Below are 21,661 nucleotides of genomic sequence, written 5' to 3'. Positions count from 1 at the left end.
ACCAGGCAGACTTTCTACCCCTAGCAAAAATACCGGCGTGTCAAAAAAGTCTCAGATGATGAGGACGACGAGGAGGAGGAATATGGCAAGGAGGAACATGAAAAAGAAGCTATCGCAGAGGAGATCTTTCAGGATGGGGAAGGGGAAGAAGGGCAGGAGGCCGTGGAGGCCCACATGGCTCCTCCAGAAGAGGAGGAGGAAGATGATGAGGAGTCAGGTATGTAGCATCAGGTAGGGAAGCCAGTTTGGGGCAGGGGGTTGGGATCTCCTGCTCTGAGGAATGGGACGGGAAATCATTTTTCAGCTACTGGCCTCCAGCATTTGACAGAAAGGAGTTCCTTTCCAAAGGCTCTCTTCTCTTCACTGGCCACTCATATAGTAGGAACTAAAGCCATTCAGTCCTGCCTCTGGGCACTAACCCCTCCCTTCCCTACCTAGACATTGACGACTTTATCGTGGACGATGATGGACAACCTCTGAAAAAACCTAAGTGGCGGAAAAAGCTTCCTGGATACACTGATGCGTGAGTGGAGTCTGGGGCAAGGTGGTCATAAGGGCATCTGAGTGGACCCAGGCAGGAAGGAAGAGGTCAGAGGCCTTGGCCAAAGATAGAACAGTCAGCTCTCAGCCACTTTGCCTCCTGCCTCTGATAACCTTCGCCAGGCAGTGATGTCAGACTGTATCTCGAAGCCCTGAAAGCGCTCTCTGCATCCTAGTGCCAGGGCGGGGTGAAGGGGGCGGCACACATCAGCAGAGACCCAGCCTTCCTCTAACATCTGCAGCTCTGCGTTCACTTGTTTATGTATCAGTCTTCTAAGTATAATTTTGTCAGGAAATTCTTTGCTCTGAGAGAATACTGTAACATCTTAGCAAAGGATGGATCCACTGAACATGATATGAACTCATCTGTCCTGTTACTTTTTTTTTTTTAACTTTCTTTTTTTTTTTTTAATTTTATTTTTAAACTTGTCCTGTTACTTTTTGATCCTGGTCACGGACATGTGCCAAAGATGGGTTTTCATCTCAGTAAATGAGAGTTTCCCCAGAAATAGCCACCAGCTAAGCCTTTATTTTGCGGTGAATATGCTTTTTTTTTTGTTTAGATTTCCCTCAGCCTTTCTAGTTCCCTCGGGGCAGGTAAAAGATCTCTGCAGGGGCCGCATCTGTCTCCTCTCACCGGAACCTGGGCCAACTGCCTTTCGCTCTCACCTGCAGGGCTCTGCAGGAAGCCCAGGAGATTTTTGGTGTGGACTTTGACTACGATGAATTTGAGAAATACAATGAGTATGACGAAGAGCTGGAGGAAGAGTATGAGTATGAGGACGACGAGGCTGAGGGCGAGATCCGAGTGCGCCCCAAGAAGACCACCAAGAAACGTGTGAGCCGCAGGAGCATCTTCGAGATGTATGAGCCCAGTGAGCTGGAAAGCAGCCACCTCACCGATCAGGACAATGAAATCCGAGCCACTGACTTGCCTGAGAGGTTCCAGGTAAGGAAGCAGCAGCCTCTGTCTTTCTGCTGAACTGTCATCAACTGGCCTGAGTCACCTTGGCACAAGGGTTATAGCAGAGATCAAGCTAACAATAGTTTATAGGGGGGCTTTTCTGGCAGTCCAATGGCAAAGACTCCATACTTCCACTGCAGGGGGCATGGGTTCAATCCCTAGTCAGGGTGGCGCAGCCAAAAAAACACAAAAATGATATATAGGAACTTGGCTTTGAACCCCAATCTGACCAGGGGTATAGGAAGTCTAGCTCAATATAGACTCTGATGTGTCTTAGGGTTCTTGAAATGGCTCTCTCTCTTTAGCAAATATACGACATGCCTACTTCTTGCCAGACAGTACTTTTCCAGGTACTGAAAACATGTGCCTCTGGAGCACATATTTTTATCCAGAAGAAGTGCGTGTTTTTGCTGCATGAGATACAAGATAAAATCAGTCTCATGTGCCTGTGTTATCCCCTGCAGCTCCGTTCCATCCCCGTCAAGGGGGCTGAAGATGATGAACTGGAAGAAGAGGCGGACTGGATCTACAGGAATGCCTTTGCTACACCAACCATTTCTCTGCAGGTACCCCCCTAAAAAAGAGCCTATGTTTTGACACGAACCAGAAGTCACCTCATCAGGATGAGTAGCTGCTTCTCCCTTGCCCCAAACATCTGTGGGCCTCCCACAGAACAGCATGTGTGTACGGGTATATGAGGAGATTTTTCTAGACTTACTCTGAGAAGGTCATCCTGTGACAAGAAGCAGTTTTGTATGTGGTGAGACAAAGCAAGTAATGGTGTTGTTGCTCTTTCTTTTTCCTTCCAACTGTAGGAAAGCTGTGATTACCTAGACCGAGGGCAGCCAACCAGCAGCTTCAGTCGAAAAGGGCCCAGCACAATTCAGAAGATTAAAGAGGCCCTGGGCTTCATGCGAAATCAGCATTTTGAGGTAGCACCTCAGGCTCTAGTGGTCCAGTGGTTAGAACGTCAACTAGGAGTGAGGGAAAAGTTGGCCACCTAGGTTAGGTGGGGACCCCCCGCCACCTCCTGTCCTCAGCAGTGGTTCCTTGACCAAGAAATGTGAGGACTCAAGTGATCAAAAGAAACCACTATCCCTTCTGCAGCATTATGTTCCCCCATGGCAGGACAAGCATGTGCCCTGGATGAGCCAGGGTTCCCCGTGCTGAATTTCATGGAGCTGTTTATCCCTCTAGCAGAGGGCTTCCTTGCAGATCTTTCCTCTCTGGCTGACTGCCCATCTCTTTGCCCCACTAGGTGCCTTTCATTGCTTTCTACCGGAAGGAGTATGTGGAGCCTGAGTTGCACATCAACGACCTGTGGAGGGTGTGGCAGTGGGATGAAAAGGTAACGTAGGGGTCCGTGTCCCTCAGAGCTGCGGGCTGCACTAGGCACTGCTACTACTGGGGCCCAAGTTGTCCCGCACGGCCCAGGTGATGTCCACACCCCCAGGCCTGTCAGGCTTCCCCCGGGGACTCGGGTAAGGAACTGCCTGGCCTTGGGTCTCCAAAGCTAAATACCAGCCCTTACCCCTGCCCTGCCTTGTCTTAGTGGACCCAGCTGAGGATTCGTAAGGAGAACCTAACACGGCTGTTTGAGAAGATGCAGGCTTATCAGTACGAGCAAATCTCTGCTGATCCTGACAAGCCCCTTGCTGATGGCATCCGGGCTCTGGACACCACGGACATGGAGAGGTAGCATATGCAGGTTTTATTCCTTTAGAGGGAGCCCTCACGCCAAAGGCAGGTGTACCCGCCCCTGCCCCGCCCACCCACCCTCCAGAGAAGCATAATCTTGTAAAATTCGCAGCAGGGCATGGCACCTATCACTTAGAAAGCCAACTTGACAACACACCAGAAGTGCTCTTTTTGACAGGCAAATTCCTGTTACTTACCCATATTGGTATAAAAGGTTAAGAGGATCAGATAGTCATGTTTGCTTATTTATGTTACCTGTATGAAAAGCCACTTGGGAAACCAAACTACAGCCCGAAAGTGGCTTGGTGAGCCTGGAATTAGAGAGGATTGTGGGAGAGAAGCAGGTGATGTTAATGGCCAGTGGCATGAATCCGGGAAGGAAGGACAAAGACTGTCTCAAGGACTCTGAATGGAGACATGCTTCCTCATCTGTCTCTTTCTTTTTGTTGCCATTTGTAACAACCACCAATTATTTGACATATTCCTTCTTGAAAGTACCTTGATTGCAATTAAGTCATGGTTTAGGGCCTTTGTGTGTCCCTGATAATTGGAGTACAAAGGCATCCATCCTAGTTGGGATCTTGCCACATGGAAATTGTACCTCTTGTAGCAAACCCGGGGTATACCCTTCCTCCATGACAAAATTGAGGTCTTATGTCCTTTCCCTCCAGGCTCAAGGATGTTCAATCAATGGATGAACTGAAAGATGTCTACAATCATTTCCTGCTCTATTATGGTCGTGACATCCCTAAGATGCAGAATGCTGCCAAGGCCAGCCGCAAGAAGCTAAAGCGTGTAAGGGAAGAGGGAGATGAGGAAGGTGAGTGTTGGAAAAGAAAACCCAGAGGCTTGGTGGCCATGGCCTTTCCAAGGATGCCTTTGACTGATTACACTTTGGAGCTTTTCTCCATGTGTCGGATCCTTGGAAGTAACTGGAAGCCAGAAGATTAACTCATGTTTTCTCCCCAGGCGATGGTGAGGAGGCAGAAGATGAAGAGCAGAGAGGGCCAGAGCTCAAGCAGGCTTCTCGCCGAGACATGTACACCATCTGCCAGAGCGCTGGGCTAGGTAAAAGCTAATTGTATAAGTTCCCCGATAGTCAGTGGGAGGTAGGATGAGGACTTAAAGGACAGCTGAGTGAATCACCAGTCTACTTCTAACACTTGCTCCCATGACCCAAACCCATGCCACAGGAATGGTCCAGCTTTCCCTGTAATTCCTGAAAGAGTGGGAAACACATGATCAGAGTTCATCCTGTCTTTGGGAAGTTCTTTTGCTAAACTAACTTCCACAGAAAATTTCTATTTCTTCTGCTTCTGTTTAAAGCCAGCATTTTCATTGTTCATTGTGAGGCATCCTGCTCCTGCTCATTGGTGATCCTTTTTAAATTTACTGCCCAGAATTTGCAGTTTTAGACTGAAAACCAAGAAGTTATTCAGTCCTGCTGTTGGCTTACCTTTATCTCTCCTGATTTGCTTTAGACGGCCTGGCCAAAAAGTTTGGGCTTACTCCTGAGCAATTTGGGGAAAACCTCCGGGACAGCTACCAGCGGCATGAGACAGAGCAATTTCCAGCAGAGCCCTTGGAGCTGGCGAAGGATTATGTTTGCAGGTGGGCTTGCAGTAGCTGGCTGGTGAGAGGAGGAACCTATAGGCAAAGGTGTCCTCATCCTGCAGCACCTCCATTTTCCCTGCAGCCAGTTCCCTACCCCGGAAGCCGTGCTGGAAGGTGCCCGCTACATGGTAGCCCTGCAGATTGCCCGAGAGCCCCTCGTCCGGCAGGTGCTGAGACAGACTTTCCAGGAGAGGGCCAAGCTCAATATAAGCCCCACTAAGAAAGGTAGAAAGGTAAGCCAGTTGAAGGGCTTTGATCCAGCTTATGGTCCAGCTCTGTTTGAACTGAGTTTCTTGCCTTCACGCTTAGCTGAGCTGTCTGCCTGAGTGCAGAGGCTGGCCTTTCCCAGGGTCCAGCCCAGTCTTTCTGTCAACTGATGGTTCCCTCTTGTTGTGCAGGATGTGGATGAGGCCCACTATGCTTACTCCTTCAAGTACTTAAAGAACAAGCCTGTTAAGGAACTGAGAGATGACCAGTTCCTCAAGATCTGCCTGGCTGAAGATGAAGGGCTGCTCACCATTGACATCAGCATCGATATGAAGGGAGTGGAAGGGTAAGCAGAGCTCTAGCCTGGGGTTATTTTGGGAAAGCCTGGTCTGGCGTCTGTTGGACGGTGGGGTCACCATTGTCTCTGGCTCACTCAGTGTTCAAGGGCATTCAGGCACCACCTCTTCGCTGTTCCTGATACCCTGTTATATCTTCTCAGCTATGGCAGTGACCAGACGTATTTTGAAGAAATCAAACAGTTTTACTACCGAGATGAGTTCAGCCATCAGGTGCAGGAGTGGAACCGGCAGCGCACAATGGCCATCGAGCGAGCTCTACAGCAGTTCCTGTATGTGCAGATGGCCAAAGAGCTCAAGAACAAGCTGCTGGCCGAAGCCAAAGAATACGTCATAAAGGTGAGGACAGGGCCTCGACTTTTCAGTTCAGTTCAGTCACTGAGTCGTGTCCAACTCTTTGCAACCCCATGGACTGCAGCATGCCAGGCGAGCAGCACAACCTTCAGTCATGTAATTTCCCCAGGCTAGAGCTGAAAATGAAGGCACCCCTTAATAGCTGTCCTGTAGCTAACGGAAACCCCCCAGGCATAACCTGAGAGGGAGTGCACACAAGGTCGTGGGTCACTCTTAAGACCTCCCTTTAAAAAGCCTCTTCCTTCCCTCCCCCACCCCGTACACATTCTCGTATATGTGACTGGCCTCTGTATTCTCCTATTGTTAAGAACAAGGTGTGCCTTCAGGTTGTAAGCCTGCCAAGGGCTAGAAACTTGTGCAAGTATAAATATGATCTTTGCAAATATGTGTCTGCCCCTGTTTCTGTAACACACTTGGCGAGCCTGACAGCCATAGTGACTGATGTGTCTCCTCCCCAGGCCTGTAGTCGAAAGCTCTACAACTGGTTGAGGGTGGCGCCCTACCGGCCAGATCAACAAGTAGAAGAAGACGACGACTTTATGGATGAGAACCAAGGGAAGGGCATCCGGGTCCTAGGCATTGCTTTCTCCTCTGCCAGGTAACTTCCTGTTCTGCATGCCTGGCATCACCCCTTACCTGTCTCCCTAATCTTGTTCTTCTCTTACTCATATTCTTATAGACCTGATTATCACACGGTTCTTTTTCTTTCGGGCTGGCAGAGATCACCCTGTGTTCTGCGCCTTGGTCAATGGTGAAGGAGAAGTGACAGACTTCCTCCGGCTGCCTCATTTTACCAAACGGCGAACTGCATGGAGAGAGGAAGAGCGGGAGAAGAAGGCAAGTGGCTGGGACTGGTTATCAAGAGTACATCTTCAATATGTCTTATCATTCAGTGGGGATATGCACTCATGGTCTAAGCAATATCCCATGCAAGATCTCTGACCTGTTCACTATCCTCTTAAGTCCTAGGATAAGTCTCACTTTCATAGGCAGTAGATGGCACTCAAGATCTGGAACAGAATGGGCTTCTTGATTTGAAGCCAGTTCCTAGGCCTTGTGCTTCTAGGAGCTGCCATTACTGCCTCTGTTCTTACTGCATCTGGGTCAGCTTGTTCCAGGAGCTGAAAGCCACTGAGGCATTAAGCCAACCTTTTCCCTGCTTTCAGCATTTGTGTTTCTTCCATGGAAGGAGAAATTTAAATTCATCTCATGTGTATCCTTCTGATTTTTTTTTTTAACATAACAGTATCTTCCCATTTTATTGACAAGAGTTCCATTCTAAAACATAATTTTCAGCAAAGAACTCTTTTAAAAAAGAAAAAAAAAACTTAAAGTGGAAATCAGAATAGTCTTGACTGCCAGGCAGTGGTTCGTGTTAAAAGAAAGACCTGAGTATGTTAACCACAGCTCACGTGTAAGCCAGATATACAGTAATCATAGGAAGGATTAACAGATGTTTAATTTTCAACTAGAGCTCCTAGTCACCTTGTTTTGTGTTCCAGTTAGACAATGCATGACGCATCATTGTTCTCTGGTCTTGTAAGGTCTCAAGCTACTTACGGAGAGAAAAGCGTTAGAAATCTCCCCTGTCCTCAGCCATTTAGTTCCAATTTTGTTTCACTCCAGGCTCAAGACATTGAAACTCTGAAGAAATTCCTTCTGAACAAAAAGCCTCATGTGGTGACAGTTGCAGGAGAGAACAGGTAGGGAGGGGCGCCAGGCGACTGGGCCAGGCCTGGCCAAAGCCACTCATCCTTTATCGTTGCATCTGCTCTGTGCCTGTGAAGAGCCGTGATAACACATGATACCCCCACTTCCAGGGGGTATCCCTGGAATATTGTACCCCTTTGTCTTCAAAGCTCTCTCCTCCCTGCTCCCAGCCCTGAGATGGTTCATCTCTGAGAAACTATCCAGAAATATCCCTGAGCAGCACCCCTCCTTCCTCTAGGGATGCCCAGATGTTGATTGAGGATGTGAAGCGCATCGTGCATGAGCTGGACCAGGGTCAGCAGCTGTCCTCTATTGGGGTGGAGCTGATTGACAACGAGTTGGCCATCCTCTATATGAACAGCAAGAAATCAGAGGTAAGGCGGGAGCCCACGCTTAGGCTTCACACAGGCAAGAGCTATCAGCCCCAGGGAAATAAGGAGGCAAAGATTGTCAGGGGCTCAGGATTGCGCCTGTTCTCTTACCTGTGCAGAAAATCTCCCATCATGCCAATCATAGTTCAGGTTGGGAGCCCCAGAGATTAAATTGGTCCCAGGAAAAATGGTCCCAGAGAAGAGAACATGACATCAAGCCAGGCAGTTTGGATTTCCTCTGACTGTTAGAGCTGAGGGGACTCTGTGGCCCTGCTGACCCTCATCTGACCTTAGGCAGAGTTCCGGGATTACCCTCCTGTGCTGAGACAGGCTGTCTCCCTGGCCCGGCGCATCCAGGACCCTCTGATTGAGTTTGCCCAGGTGTGCAGCTCGGATGAAGACATCCTATGCCTCAAGTTCCACCCATTGCAGGTGAGTAGGATTTGACAAGTAGGCCCAGGTGGACAGAGTGGCACAGTAACCTTATCCCTGCCTACTGTGTGTTGACAGGAGCATGTGGTGAAAGAAGAGCTGCTCAATGCCCTGTACTGTGAATTCATCAACCGAGTCAATGAGGTTGGAGTTGATGTCAACCGTGCCATTGCCCACCCCTACAGCCAGGCCTTGATTCAGTATGTCTGTGGCCTAGGACCTCGAAAAGGGACCCATCTCCTGAAGGTAGGATTGGGTTGAATCAGGAAAAAAAAAAAAGGAAAGTTCTTATTTCATTGACCCTTTACTTTCCCAGCATGGTTTCACCAAAAGGACAGGGTCAGAGACGTAAAGGCACTCACCTGGAGTCATCCTGCTAGTGAGAGTCAGGGCCAGACTCCAGCCTTGGTGGCCGCAGTCCTGGTCGTCACTACCGCATTCTGGCGGCTCATGGAAAAGATAGCCTAAGCCATGATTTAGAGGAAGGCGAGAGTATGCTAGACACAGACCTCGGGATAGTGGATTTTTCTTCCCCCGGAGGAAAGAGAGGATTTCAATACAGAGAGGGGCATGTAGCGACCCTCAAGAGTATTTGTGGTAATTTTTTTCTTGATGTGGGATGGGTACTTGAGTGTATATTTTACATCAGCTTTGAAGCTGTGCATTAGCTGTGTATTGTCTTTGCTCGGCACAGTGTAGTTCTTTAAGATAATTTTTTTAGTAGCAGTCAGTATGTTGTGCTAACTGCTCAGTGCTCAGTTAGCTATCGGGGTGCTGGGGCAGCTTCCCATTGTGGAAGGTTTCCCAGAGACCTGGAAACAGACCAGAAGGTGGGGCCTATCTACTGCTCCTGCTCACTCCAGGCTTCTCTTCCAGATTCTGAAACAGAACAACACCAGGCTCGAGAGCCGGACTCAGCTGGTCACCATGTGCCACATGGGTCCCAAAGTCTTCATGAATTGCGCTGGCTTCCTCAAGATTGACACTGCCTCCCTGGGGGACAGGTGATGCCCTCTGCCTGGGTGGGCCAAGAGGAGTTCTCTTGGGCTTTGCTTTGGGGGTTTGGGGATTAGGGCTGTCAAAGGGCCACAGACTATTTAAATTAGGAAACGTTTTAAAGCCAAGAGTCTTTATTTAGTCAAGAGCCTCTGACCTATGGAAAAGATCAGTTCAATTATGTGAAGCTTTTCTGTGAGGGAAACATCAAAAGAACCAACTTAGTTTATCAATTGAGGACAGAAAACATAAGACTTGGTTCAGTAAACACAAACTTGTTCTGCTGTTGTGATTTTTTGTGGCTCAATAAGGGTGGGAATAGTTGGGGCATTGGAAGAGGAGTGTGGGGGTCTGAGGATATAAGAAAGGGGGAGAGAGATTTGCTATGTTCTGAGATAATGTTATTGAGAGAAAGTTCTCTATTCACTTGGACTTTGGACTTCACTATTGACCTCTTCCTCTCCAGAAGTTATCAACTCAGTCTTTGGAGGATCTTTTCCACGGGCACATAGCTCCTCATTCAGTAATGGAAATCAGTGGGGAAATAGGCTTCAAGTTCTAAAACTTCATTTTCCACCCAGCTTTGCTGTAACACTCCACGAATAACATAGGTCCATGTGAGTGCACGGGCAAGACCAGCCTGGGAAGGCTTTATGGGGGAAAGTAGCTGTCAGCAAATTCTCAAAGGTCTTCTTCCCCCTTCTTGTTTTATTTATAAGATTTTTATATATAATTTCATCATATAAAATTCAATAACATTTAGAAATATTATGCAGAAAGTGGAAGTCCCCCATAATCCCACCCCCCAGAGATAACTGCCATAACAAGTTGATGTATACTACAACTTTTCTAAATTTTATTTTTGCTATGCATTTACTAACTACCCATTTACTACAGAAATGGGATCATACGGTTCATAGTGTTTTGCAGTGCATTTTTCACGTTATCAATATATCGTGGCCATCTTTCATGTCAGCACACACAGACCTGCCTCATTCTTTGTAATGGATGTATAGTATTCCATTGTATGGAGGTACCCTAATTTGTTTAACCAGTTCCCCATTGGTGGACATCTGGGTTGTTACTAGAAGCTTTTTGTTATATATCCTGCTCCTCTTCTGCCTCTCCTTCAGCACTGACTCATATATTGAAGTCCTTGATGGTTCCCGAGTTCACCCTGAGACTTATGAGTGGGCCAGGAAAATGGCGGTGGATGCTCTGGAATATGATGAGTCAGCTGAGGATGCCAACCCTGCGGGAGCCCTTGAAGAAATCTTAGAAAACCCAGAGCGACTCAAGGACCTGGACCTTGATGCCTTTGCAGAAGAACTGGAGAGACAGGTGGGTGACAGAGTAGAAGGCCTGGCCTAGATGAGAAGAGACTCAGGCAGCACATCCTCAGAGAAGCCCCAGTACTTTGAGTGTGAGAGACTTGATCCCTTCCCTCCCCATGCAGTACTGGGTTTACTCAAGGAGGTTTTCAGTCTGCTTATTAAGGAGCCAAGGACGTCTCAGAGACTGCTGTAGTCATTGTGGGGGCCATGTTTTGGGGGAGCTGGGGGGGGTAGTAGTTTCCTTCTGGGACCTCTTAACTCCTCTCCAACTGTGCGGTTTTGCATCTGTTTCACACATTGTGATTCCATGAGGGGGTTTTGGGGATTTTTTTGGCTGCACCTTGGGTCTTCATTGCTGTGCTTAGGCTTTCTTGAGTTGGGGTGAGTTGTGGCAAGTGGGGGCACCTCTAGTGCTGGTGCACAGGCTTCTCATTGGGGTGACTTCGTTTGTTGCGGAGCACAGGCTCTAGGGCCTCCAGGCTCAGTAGTTGTGGTGCAAGGGCTTAGTTGCCCTGCAGCATGTGGAATGTTCCAGACCAGGAATCGAACCTCTGTCCCCCATGTCGGCAGGCAGATTCTTAACCCCTGGACCACCAGGGAGGTCCCCATGAAGCATTTTTATCGTATAACAGTGCTCCATGGCTAAGGAATAGTTTGAAAAGCTGATTTAGTACATGTTGTGGGGAAAGAAAAGAAACCCTGACAGGAGCCAACTGGCTGCTCCTTTCGTTGAAACCCCTGGTGGCTCAGGTTGGAGAGCAGTTGCAAGACTCTTAATGGGGTCTTCTTCCCCAGGGCTATGGTGACAAACACATCACGCTGTACGACATCCGAGCGGAGCTGAGCTGTCGGTATAAGGACCTCCGGACAGCCTACCGCTCTCCCAACACAGAGGAAATCTTCAATATGTTAACCAAAGAGACACCGGAGACCTTCTACATTGGTAAATCCTGGGTCTGCTTTCTTGAGTTGGAGGAGGAGAAGGGGTTGCTGGGACAGTGTTTACTGTGCATGTTCAAGTCAGACTGTAATTCCAGCAGGATAAGGCCAGCTTGTACTGTGAGTGGGAAAGACCAGGGAAGCCTTATAAAGGTTACAGAGCCCTAAGCTGGAAGTCAGATTCGAGTTGCAAGGTCAAATCGTGCTTTTTAACCTGCTTTTGTGAGGTGTTCATGGGGTCAGTCTTGTGGCTTCATTTTCCTGTCATCAATTGAAGGGAAGATCCCCCTTTTCGAGGATGTGAAGGAAATCAGGGGAGATGCTCTAGGACAGATGTTCTGTCACTAAACAGTTGGTGGGGAGGAGTCACCTCTCCAGTTTTCTCAGCCTGCCCCCCGTTCTCTTCCTTTCCCTCTCCTACTTTCCCCTTCCTGCAGGAAAGCTCATTATCTGCAACGTCACTGGCATCGCCCATAGGCGTCCACAGGGCGAAAGCTACGACCAGGCAATCCGCAACGATGAGACGGGGCTGTGGCAGTGCCCTTTCTGTCAGCAAGACAATTTCCCGGAACTAAGCGAGGTATGTGCTGCAGTGTTGTTATGGTCCCTGGATGTTGTGATTTCATGATTTCAGTGCTCTAGAAAGGCGTCGAGAACGGGAGTAGTTTAGGTGACACTTTACTGTGGCAATGCACGAAAAGGGAAGAGATCCGGAATGGACACAGGCCTAACTTAAAGTCCCTCCGTGTGCTGCTAGTCAGAAATGATCTGTGTGCTCTTATTCTGTTCTCACTCAGCCCTTAATCCTTGTTTCCCATTCTCTGAGGATCTTGCTCAGCCAGTTAGAGACATGAGGAAATGTATGCGTTTTTTGCATACAGGGTGGGCACGGTGTCCCTATGCTAGTTAGAAGGTATCTGTAGACTCCCTTCAGTGCTTTCATCCTTCACACACATCTTAGTTTTTCCCACAGTCTTCTCGACGACATCTGCTTTTTTCATGGTTAGAACTCATAAAAGCCATCCTGAACCTTTTTCTGTATCTTCACATGTTACTTAGGCAGATAGTAAAACAGACCGTTTCTCAACTTTACCCAGTAAAAGAAACTGGTGAGATTTGTCAAGGATGTAAAAGAGCCATGATATGCTGGTTCACTGAAATGCGTTGTTCTGAGGTGACAAACAGATATTTCTTAAGCTCACAAGGTCAGGACAGAATGGGAGGGAGGGGTTTCAGTTGAAGCTAAATTAACATAAAAGATTGATCTGCTGGCCAGTGGTGCCAAACATGAGTTCTGCATCAGGGAACCTAGGGGATATTCAAATTCTGTGTTGCTGGGTGGCTGAGCGTCATGTTCTCACATCGTGATGCCAGTGTCAGTGGTAAGATGAATTACAGCATTCCTGCCAGCTGTTTCCTGACTGTATGGTCTCCAGAATCTTAATGATCAAGCTCTTCTCCTGACGCTGTCCTTAGGTCTGGAACCACTTTGACAGCGGTTCATGCCCAGGCCAGGCCATCGGTGTCAAAACACGGTTAGACAATGGTGTCACTGGCTTCATTCCCACCAAATTCCTCAGTGACAAAGTGGTAAAGCGGCCAGAGGAACGAGTGAAGGTAGGTGAATGACAGGGCTAAGGCATCTGGCGCCGTTTTCAGCCGCCCAAATCAGGCTGCCTTTGAGCTGTGCCCACCAGGAGTTAGGCTCTGTTCCCAGGGGCTCCTGGTAGGGAACATTTCAGGAGGATTTATAACCAGTTGAGTGAAGTCAGGGTAAGAAGCATCTACCCAAATGAGGAACAGTTATTGTTCACTGCTTTTGTGAAATTTCATCAAGTTGCCAGCCCGTCCTGTGTTGGAAGCCATGGTTTAGTCTGGCGGGCAGGAAGCACGGCCTGGCATTCCATTCTGTGAAGCAGAAAGGCTGAGCTCCCTTTCTGTTCTGGTTTCTCTTGCCAGAGCTGCCATTTATTATGCACACGCTGGATTCCAGCCCTTGATATTTATATATGTTGTCTCAAATCTGCTAGTCCAATGGAAAAGGGAATATTTATATTCTGGTTTCAGAGAAGTTTGAGTGCCTTTTCCAGGATCATCCTGTTAGTGACATCTGCTAGTGGTACCAGATCTGCCAAATCTCTGGTTCTAAGTGTCGTGAACCCCTGAGAACCATGGACTTAGGAAGGCTGGGGAAAGACATTCCTAACACAGGCATCCCTCATTTTATTGCCCTTCACAGATACCGTTGTTTTTTTGTTTTTTTGTTTTTAAACAAATTTAAAGTTGGTAGTAACCCTGCATTGAGCAAATCTATTAGTACCATTTTTTCCAACAGCATTTGATCACTTCATGTCTCTGTGCTACATTTATTTGTGCCAATTCTCACAGTATTTCACACTTTTTAATTATATTTGTCAGGGTGATCTGTGATCAGTAATCTTTGATGTTAGTGTTGCAAAAAGATTTGGACTCGCTAAAGGCTCAGGTGATGGTTTGCCTTTTTTTATCAATAAAAGAAATTTTAATTAATATATTTAATTTTTTTTAAACATAACTGTTAAAAAAAAGTGTTGCACACTTAATAGACTATATTGTGATCATAACTCTTATATGTTCTAGGAAACTAAAAAATTCTAGTGACTCACTTCATTATGATGTTTGCTTTATTGTGGTGGTCTGGAACTGAACTTGGAATGTCTGCGAGGTATACCTGTAAATGGAGCTAGGGCAGTTTCCAAGAGAGCTGTGGAAATTGACTGGGTTTTGTCACTCTTAAAACAGAAGGGCTCAAATCAGGGGGAGAGTATAGAAAAACTGTTACTTTGCATTTCCTCCAAAAAGGGCAGCCAGACTTGGCTCACACCCTAGGAACAGTAATTGGGCAACTTTATGGGGAAAGAGAATAGTGCCAGTGACAGATCCCAGGGGACTCCAGTTGGTGTTTCTGCCTAGAGCAGGAGGCATCAGTACTTGGCACAAACTAGTCTGCGGACCAAACTCAGCCCGGAACTCCTGCTATCCTGACGCTCAGTAGTGGCTGGCTCTGGACAGTCTGTCCACCTTTCTGCCTGGACTTCGCTGTCCTCACATGTAAAACGGGGCATCGGGCTAGACCATCTCTGTCCCAGCTCAAATGTTCTGTGGATCTAGGTGGGAATGACTGTTCACTGCCGCATCATGAAGATTGACATCGAGAAGTTTAGTGCAGACCTGACCTGCCGCACCTCAGACCTCATGGACAGGAACAATGAGTGGAAACTGCCCAAGGACACCTACTATGACTTTGACGCCGAAGCAGCAGACCACAAGCAGGAGGAGGACATGAAGCGGAAGCAGCAGCGGACCAGTGAGTGCTCCCAGCCATGCCTGTGCACCCCGAGTCCTGGCAGCCCTCCCTCCCCAGGATGCACGTGCTGACTACTCGGCTTCCCAGTGGGAGTGAATGCTCAGCTCTGAGGGGCTGAGGCCAAGGCAGCAGGAAAGGGAGTCATAGGCCAGGCTGGGTGCCAGGGTCTTCTTGGGTCACATTTTCTTTGCTAATGCATTGGGACTCCTAAAATTTCATTCTCCCAGCACCCTAGGAGCCCAGGTTAACACATCCTTCATACCCAGAGGGGGTGAAAGTCTCAGAATTTAGTAGTGGATGAGAAATTTAGCCATGGCTTGTCTCATTGGGCTGTCTCCCCATCCCATCAGCTGACCTATGCTTCTTTCCTGCCCTCTTCAGCGTATATCAAGCGAGTGATTGCACACCCATCCTTCCATAATATAAATTTTAAGCAAGCAGAAAAAATGATGGAAACTATGGACCAGGGTGACGTGATCATCCGACCGAGCAGCAAGGGCGAGAATCACCTGACAGTGACCTGGAAGGTCAGTGACGGCATCTACCAGCACGTGGATGTGCGGGAAGAAGGCAAGGAAAATGCCTTCAGCCTGGGAGCCACCCTGTGGATCAACAGTGAGGTAAGAGGCAGCCCCTGCACACTCTAGCATCCCCGCTCCTGCTTCCAGAAGCAAGCCCCTTCCATGGTAGTCACTTGGGTGTGCATTGTATGTATTCTAGCTACTCAGGACAGCAAAACTCAGGGCCCTTACGAAATGAGTAATTTGACAGCAATTTTGTGTATATCGTATTTCTTTTTCTGTCCTCCAAATTCTAAAATAGACTATCTAGAGAACCACTGGAGGAAGAGGAGAAAATACACATGCAAGTGCTTGTGTCCTCAAGCAGACACAGGCCAAATTTCTCTGTTCAGTGGAGAGAAATTTTATGAAGGCCCTTACTGTTCCCAAGCACTAAGGGAGAACTAAAGTTATGATTTAAAGGCTTTTATGGACTTCCCTGGTGGCTCAGCACCAGGTGGCTCAGAATCCACCTGCAATGCTGGAGACCTGGGTTGGGAAGATCCCCTGGAGAAGGGAATAACTACCCACTCCAGTATTCTGCCTGGAGAACTCCACGGACTGTATAGTCCACGTGGTCATAGAGAGTCTAACACGACTGAGAGAATTTCACTTCACTTCACTGGTGGTCCAGCAGTTAAGAATCTGCCTTACAATGCAGGGGTGTGATTTTGATCCCTGGTTGAAGAATTAAGATCCTACATGCCTCAGAGCAACTAAACCTCCCCACAGCAGCTACTGAGCGGGTGCACTCATGCCTCAATAACAAAGACCCAGTGTAGCCAAATAAATTTAAAAAAATGTAAGGGATTTTGTGTCTTGTAAGCTAATACAATTAGACCCAACTCACACAGATGGGTAAGTTGAAGGGACATTGCAGCAGAATGAGGCTACAGCAGGAGGGCTGGGGGAATTCCTCCCCTCCTTGGGTTCTCTTCCCAGTGGACTTGAAAGGCTGGATCTCAGTTCAGAATGTGACACTCGGGGCCTTCACCTTCTTCCCACAGGAGTTTGAAGACTTGGATGAGATTGTTGCCCGCTATGTTCAGCCTATGGCATCTTTTGCCCGGGACCTTCTAAACCACAAGTATTATCAGGACTGCAGCGGTGGGGACCGTAAGGTGAGCCCAGGGCCCTGCGAGGGATGGCCCCTCCCAGTCACTTAAGGATGTCTGGTTTCCCTTCAGTGTAGGGGATGCTGCGCTGGTGAAGGAAGTGTACATGGTGTGTGAGGCCAGACATTGTGTACCAAGCATGCTGCTATCCCAACCTCTCCCCCTCATTCTACCCCCAGAAATTAGAGGAGCTGCTCATCAAAACTAAGAAGGAGAAGCCCACCTTCATTCCCTATTTCATCTGTGCCTGCAAGGAACTGCCCGGCAAGTTCCTACTGGGATACCAGCCCCGGGGTAAACCCAGGTGAGCACTGGTGCTGAGAAGGTGCTGCCGCTGGGGTCCACAGATAGGCTTGCAGGCCCCGAACAGTACTCTCTCTGGTTCTGCTTGACTGCCTTTCCCCTCTTACCTGTTTCGAGTGGAGCTGGAGGTTGGAGGTGGGGACAGAGGGTGATGCTTTAGAGGCAAAAGGCAAAGACTGGATAAGAAAGGCGCTTTAATCAACCGGGTGAAAGAGGAGGTCCCTTCACCTCTTCTCCTTGCCAGGGAGTGATGGAAACCACTGGACCCTCTCTCCACCCAACAGGCAGAGATGGGGGCCAGCACGCTGCTCTGTCCTCCGTTTCACCCTCACCAGGGCCTTTACCCTCAGCAGTGGCTCCCTGCTGCTGTGGTGAGCGTGTGCTGAAGGTGGGGTAGGCCTGGAGGGCATCTCTTTTTCCAGTCGCCGGCCTGCTCTGCTCCCTTCTGTGTGTGACAGCCAGGCTGGCCTCCCTCGGTATTCCGATATCCGCGTCCCTCCAGCACTCACACTGCACCAGACCAAGTCCTGTCTCCCTCAACCTCCTTTGTTGTGTCTGTTACCCAGACTGATGGCTAGACTTGCCTTCTGCACTCCCGCATCCCACTGCCATCTTGGCCTCAGTCTGTACTTCTCTGCTCTCGGTCCTGGACCACGCATGCACACAATGCCCAGAGTGGGCTCCATTAGGAGGTGCTCAGAGGACAAGCAGCTCTGAACCCTGCACCATCGTGAGCACTTCTGGAATATCGTGCTTGTTTCTGATTCACCAGCGTGCTTCCGGAAGCTGGCAGCCAGGGCTGCCATCCATGTGGGGGCTGGAAACTGTTCCATGAGGAGCAGTTGAACAGAGGACTTTAACCAGGGGCAGAGGCCACGTGATAGCTTCCCATGGAAAGGGTCACAGACTTCTTATGGTGCAAGAAGCAGGTTTCATCTTCATCTGAGTGAGAACAGCGGCATACTAGTGCTGGCTGGCGACAGCTGTGCTCGACCGAGCACCGTCCGCTTTCAGCATCGCGATGAGTGCCTTACACACCATCTTGTTTACTGCTCGTAGGTTAAACGCTATAGATTTAAGTGTTATCATCCTCTTTTCACAAATGAGGCTGAGATTCACCTCAGTAACTTGGTACAAAACCATATAGGTGGTGAGTTGGCAGAGCCAGTATTGGAACTGGATCTGAAGCCAGAACCTCTTATCTACTCTCTGCTCTGGCAAAGTGTTAAATGAGGACCAACCAGCCACCCTCAAGAGGCACTTGGACCTCATTCGGCTCATGGACCACTGTGTTTGGCTGCCCGGGAAGGCCCCCCACCCCAACACTGATGTCTGTTCCCCCCTCGCCGGCTGTGTGGTGCCATCACACGGCAGCCCAGGGTGGTGACCGGCCCCCAGCGAGCCTTGTGGCAGCCTGTAGAGAGCACGCCTGGGGCTGCTGACTCCAGGCCTTGTCTGGGCTTCTCTGTGCCTCCTCACCTCGCCAGAGTGCAGCCTCCTTTTCCATGGCCAGGGACTGGCTCTTCTATCTCTCCTCCCCCTAGCACCCAGTGTGGCTACTTCACGTGGTGGAGATCTGCTCTGGCCACTCGCTCGCAGCTGGCCGCAAGTGGGATCTGATGCATGTTTCCTTCCAAAATCCCAGGATAGAATACGTAACTGTGACTCCAGAAGGATTCCGGTACCGGGGCCAAGTCTTCCCTACTGTGAACGGCCTTTTCAGATGGTTTAAGGACCACTATCAGGATCCTGTTCCAGGTGAGCTCTGCTCTCTCTGACTTCCAGAGTGTAGTTGAGGGACAGCTGAGCACTGAGTGGAGACAGACACTAACTCTGGCAGAAGGGGAGGCCTAGGCTGCCACTGTAGCTCAACTCCAACTCCCTCCTCCTCACATCAGGAAGGCCCTCCATCCTCTTTGCCTAGACAACTTCCCCCTTTTTTTTTTAACTTATGTATTTATTTGGCTACACTGTGCAGCTGTGGGATCTTAGTTCCCTGATCAGAGATTGAACCCAGGCTCTCAGCAGTGAAAAGGCAAGAGTTCCAACCACTGGACTGCCAGGGAATTCCCCCAGCTGCCCTTCTTTGCACCCTCTCTTCTTTGTACCTCTCCCAGCTCCCTAAGTTGTGAAACTGGAAGTAGGTTTCTGGAGAGACTTCTCACTCGGGCCATTTCTTTTAGGTATCACCCCCAGTAGCAGCAGCAGGACCCGAACACCTGCTTCTATCAATGCTACCCCAGCCAACATCAACCTTGCAGGTAAGGAGCTCATGCCAGGCCTAGGGGTGAGAGGGATGGAGCTGGAAGGGCTGTCCCCTAACATGCCCATCTCCACCTCTTGTGCTTACAGATCTGACACGGGCTGTGAACGCCCTGCCCCAGAACATGACCTCGCAGATGTTCAATGCCATTGCTGCTGTGACGGGCCAGGGCCAGAACCCTAATGCCACCCCAGCGCAGTGGGCCTCCAGCCAGTATGGCTACGGTGGCAGCGGAGGGGGCAGCAGTGCTTACCACGTACGTGGCCTGGGGAAGAAAAGCCCTGCAGAGGGTGGGGAAGGGTGAAAGGGGACGGTCATCCTTCACCAGCCTGTGTCCGTAGACTGGGCTCTGCAGGGCCCACCACAAGGGCCTCCACAGCAGGTGGGACTGCCACAGCATCAGGAGCTGTCTCCAATAGATGTTCCTTGTTCTCGGGCCAACTGAGGGGAAGGGGAGTAAGAGAAGTTCTGACCATTCCACGGAGTCTTTTGGGATCTTGGAACCCAAGCCCTCAAGCCTCTAGACTCGAGTGGTCAAGTAGTGGGCCCTGCTGTTGGCCTGCCTCCACTGCTCAGAATCACACCCTGCTCAGGAGAGGGTCAGCCGGAAGGCTTTGTGCAGAGCCCAGATTTTCAGCTTGTCAGAAATTTACCAGAAGAGCAAATAAACACAAAGCCCAACCTAAACTCAACTATCACCCTTCTCCAGGTATTCCCAACACCAGCCCAGCAGCCAGTGGCCACACCACTAATGACCCCCAGCTACTCCTACACAACGCCCAGCCAACCCATCACCACGCCACAGTACCACCAGCTGCAGGCCAGCACCACCCCACAGTCTGCCCAGGCCCAGCCCCAGCCCTCCTCCAGCTCCCGGCAACGGCAGCAGCAGCCAAAGTGAGTAAACCGACAGTAGACAGGTCGTTAGTCGAGGTGGGCGCTCTGGGTCTCCTGACAACCGTAAGCCAGGTGGTGTCCCCCGGAGGACTGGGCTCTGGGAGGAGCCAGAAGAACACTGCTGTCCATAGATGTGAGATCCATCTCTGCGGGAATGGAGGCTCCCGGGGACTGCAGGGTGGGCTTTCTTCTGGCGAGCCGCAGGCCGAGTCAAGTCCTTTATCACACACCCTGGTTCTCCCTCCAGGTCCAACAGCCATGCAGCCATCGACTGGGGCAAGATGGCAGAACAGTGGCTGCAGGAGAAGGAGGCCGAGCGGCGGAAACAGAAGCAGCGGCTGACCCCTCGGCCCTCCCCCAGCCCTATGATCGAAAGCACCCCCATGTCTATTGCTGGCGATGCCACCCCACTCCTGGACGAGATGGATCGGTAGGGCGCCTGCTCCTAGGACTCTGGTTACCTCTGAGGCTGGGAGAGACCTGGCTGCCCACTGCCTCACTCCCTGCCCCTCCTTTTCTGTCCATAAAGTGGCGTGAATTGACGTTCTCTTTGGTGGTCAGCCTGGATGGGCGACAGGCTAGATGGCCTTGCGAACTTGAGCTCAGTGTGCGCTAGGCAACAGTCCTCCCCTCCAGGCCCTCACTGACCGCCTGTCCTGGGACCAGGCTGGGAGCGGCGTGTGGCAGGGAGGAAGAAGAGGAAGAAGAAGGTGAGAGTGGAGTTTTGTGCTCTGCTCCCTACAAGCCATTTTGGGCTTCTGCCCTCCCCTGACTCTGGGCTGCGGCGGGGCCAAGTTCAGCACGTGAGTCTCCCCCGCGCTTGTGGGGAGAGGGATGCTATTTATTCAGTTTGGGACAGGAGGGCGAGTACTTCCACCCTGGTGCCAACAGCAGGGTGGCTGTCGAAGCAGGATGACGAGGGATGTAGGGGAGCAGTGCTGACCTGCCCAGCCCCCACCTGGCTGCCCTCACCCCTTGCTGCCACCGCTTCCTGCCTGTCATTTGAATAAACAGTGTTTCTACAGAGCACCTGACAGCCTCTCTCTCCCAAGTCTCTGGCTCTTGAGGGGGAGCTTTCAAAGCTGTGTCGGGAGCTCTGCAGGCTCCCCTGACTCCAGGCCTTCAGAGAGGTGGTGACTCACAGAGGAGCAGGTGGCTTCTGCATCAGACCGCCTAGGATCACAGCACTGTGACCTTGGGCAAGCTTTCTTGTCTGTAACAGAGAGGAGGATACCCGCCTCAGCAGGGCAGCTGTGAGGACTGAGATAAAAGGTGTGACGGTCAGTCCAGCGGCTGGGACCTCATCACACCTCAGTAAATGTTTGCACAGCTGTTGCTTCTCGCACACGGCCACCCCGTCCACCACCTTCTGGTCTTCTCTGCCATGCCGGGGAGAGGCCAGAAGTCAATCTGGGTTTCTCCCCTTGAGCCCTGTGCCTCTCCCCACTTTTAGCTGACTGGGCCTTGGGATCTGACCTCTACGTGAGTCGCCCCAGGACAGGCCCTACACTCACCTGGTCCTGCCCACACAGCCCTGGCGAGGGTCCCTTCGTCTAGCCCGCTGCCTCTTTAGTTCTGAATTGATCCTGTGTTCCCTTCACGTCTTGTCTCAGCCCTGGGAAAGCAAGGCTTTCCCCTCCCTTTTCTCTGAGGACTGCTGCC

At 50.1% G+C, this 21,661-nt stretch overlaps 1 protein-coding gene across 5 annotated transcripts in view; it reads left to right on the top strand.

The window, feature by feature from the left end:
- SUPT6H (SPT6 homolog, histone chaperone and transcription elongation factor) overlaps positions 1 to 21,028 on the top strand; it is a 31,234-nt gene extending 10,206 nt beyond the window's left edge. For 4 of the 5 annotated variants that reach the window (XM_025280994.2, XM_025280995.2, XM_025280996.2 and 1 more), the window contains 33 exons: positions 25 to 217; positions 439 to 523; positions 1,216 to 1,489; positions 1,969 to 2,070; positions 2,320 to 2,436; positions 2,763 to 2,852; positions 3,057 to 3,199; positions 3,874 to 4,022; positions 4,172 to 4,270; positions 4,684 to 4,813; positions 4,899 to 5,049; positions 5,215 to 5,369; positions 5,523 to 5,718; positions 6,192 to 6,331; positions 6,453 to 6,570; positions 7,360 to 7,436; positions 7,682 to 7,817; positions 8,109 to 8,246; positions 8,325 to 8,492; positions 9,123 to 9,250; positions 10,376 to 10,583; positions 11,372 to 11,519; positions 11,953 to 12,095; positions 12,992 to 13,132; positions 14,666 to 14,861; positions 15,243 to 15,481; positions 16,429 to 16,542; positions 16,716 to 16,840; positions 18,485 to 18,597; positions 19,023 to 19,100; positions 19,192 to 19,358; positions 19,812 to 19,999; positions 20,247 to 21,028. In XM_025280994.2, coding sequence (XP_025136779.1) covers positions 25 to 217; positions 439 to 523; positions 1,216 to 1,489; positions 1,969 to 2,070; positions 2,320 to 2,436; positions 2,763 to 2,852; positions 3,057 to 3,199; positions 3,874 to 4,022; positions 4,172 to 4,270; positions 4,684 to 4,813; positions 4,899 to 5,049; positions 5,215 to 5,369; positions 5,523 to 5,718; positions 6,192 to 6,331; positions 6,453 to 6,570; positions 7,360 to 7,436; positions 7,682 to 7,817; positions 8,109 to 8,246; positions 8,325 to 8,492; positions 9,123 to 9,250; positions 10,376 to 10,583; positions 11,372 to 11,519; positions 11,953 to 12,095; positions 12,992 to 13,132; positions 14,666 to 14,861; positions 15,243 to 15,481; positions 16,429 to 16,542; positions 16,716 to 16,840; positions 18,485 to 18,597; positions 19,023 to 19,100; positions 19,192 to 19,358; positions 19,812 to 19,999; positions 20,247 to 20,433 — 4,836 coding nt within the window. In that variant the 3' untranslated portion in view covers positions 20,434 to 21,028. The remainder of the gene's footprint in view (positions 1 to 24; positions 218 to 438; positions 524 to 1,215; positions 1,490 to 1,968; positions 2,071 to 2,319; positions 2,437 to 2,762; positions 2,853 to 3,056; positions 3,200 to 3,873; positions 4,023 to 4,171; positions 4,271 to 4,683; positions 4,814 to 4,898; positions 5,050 to 5,214; positions 5,370 to 5,522; positions 5,719 to 6,191; positions 6,332 to 6,452; positions 6,571 to 7,359; positions 7,437 to 7,681; positions 7,818 to 8,108; positions 8,247 to 8,324; positions 8,493 to 9,122; positions 9,251 to 10,375; positions 10,584 to 11,371; positions 11,520 to 11,952; positions 12,096 to 12,991; positions 13,133 to 14,665; positions 14,862 to 15,242; positions 15,482 to 16,428; positions 16,543 to 16,715; positions 16,841 to 18,484; positions 18,598 to 19,022; positions 19,101 to 19,191; positions 19,359 to 19,811; positions 20,000 to 20,246) is intronic. The other variant, XM_025280998.2, reaches the window with a different exon arrangement.
- Positions 21,029 to 21,661: the final 633 nt, after the last annotated feature.

The sequence above is a fragment of the Bubalus bubalis genome, chromosome 3, assembly GCF_019923935.1.
Source record: "Bubalus bubalis isolate 160015118507 breed Murrah chromosome 3, NDDB_SH_1, whole genome shotgun sequence".
NCBI classification, from domain to species: Eukaryota; Metazoa; Chordata; class Mammalia; order Artiodactyla; family Bovidae; genus Bubalus; species Bubalus bubalis.
Note: the sequence above shows the minus strand (reverse complement) of the source record. Positions and strands in the feature narration are given on the sequence as shown.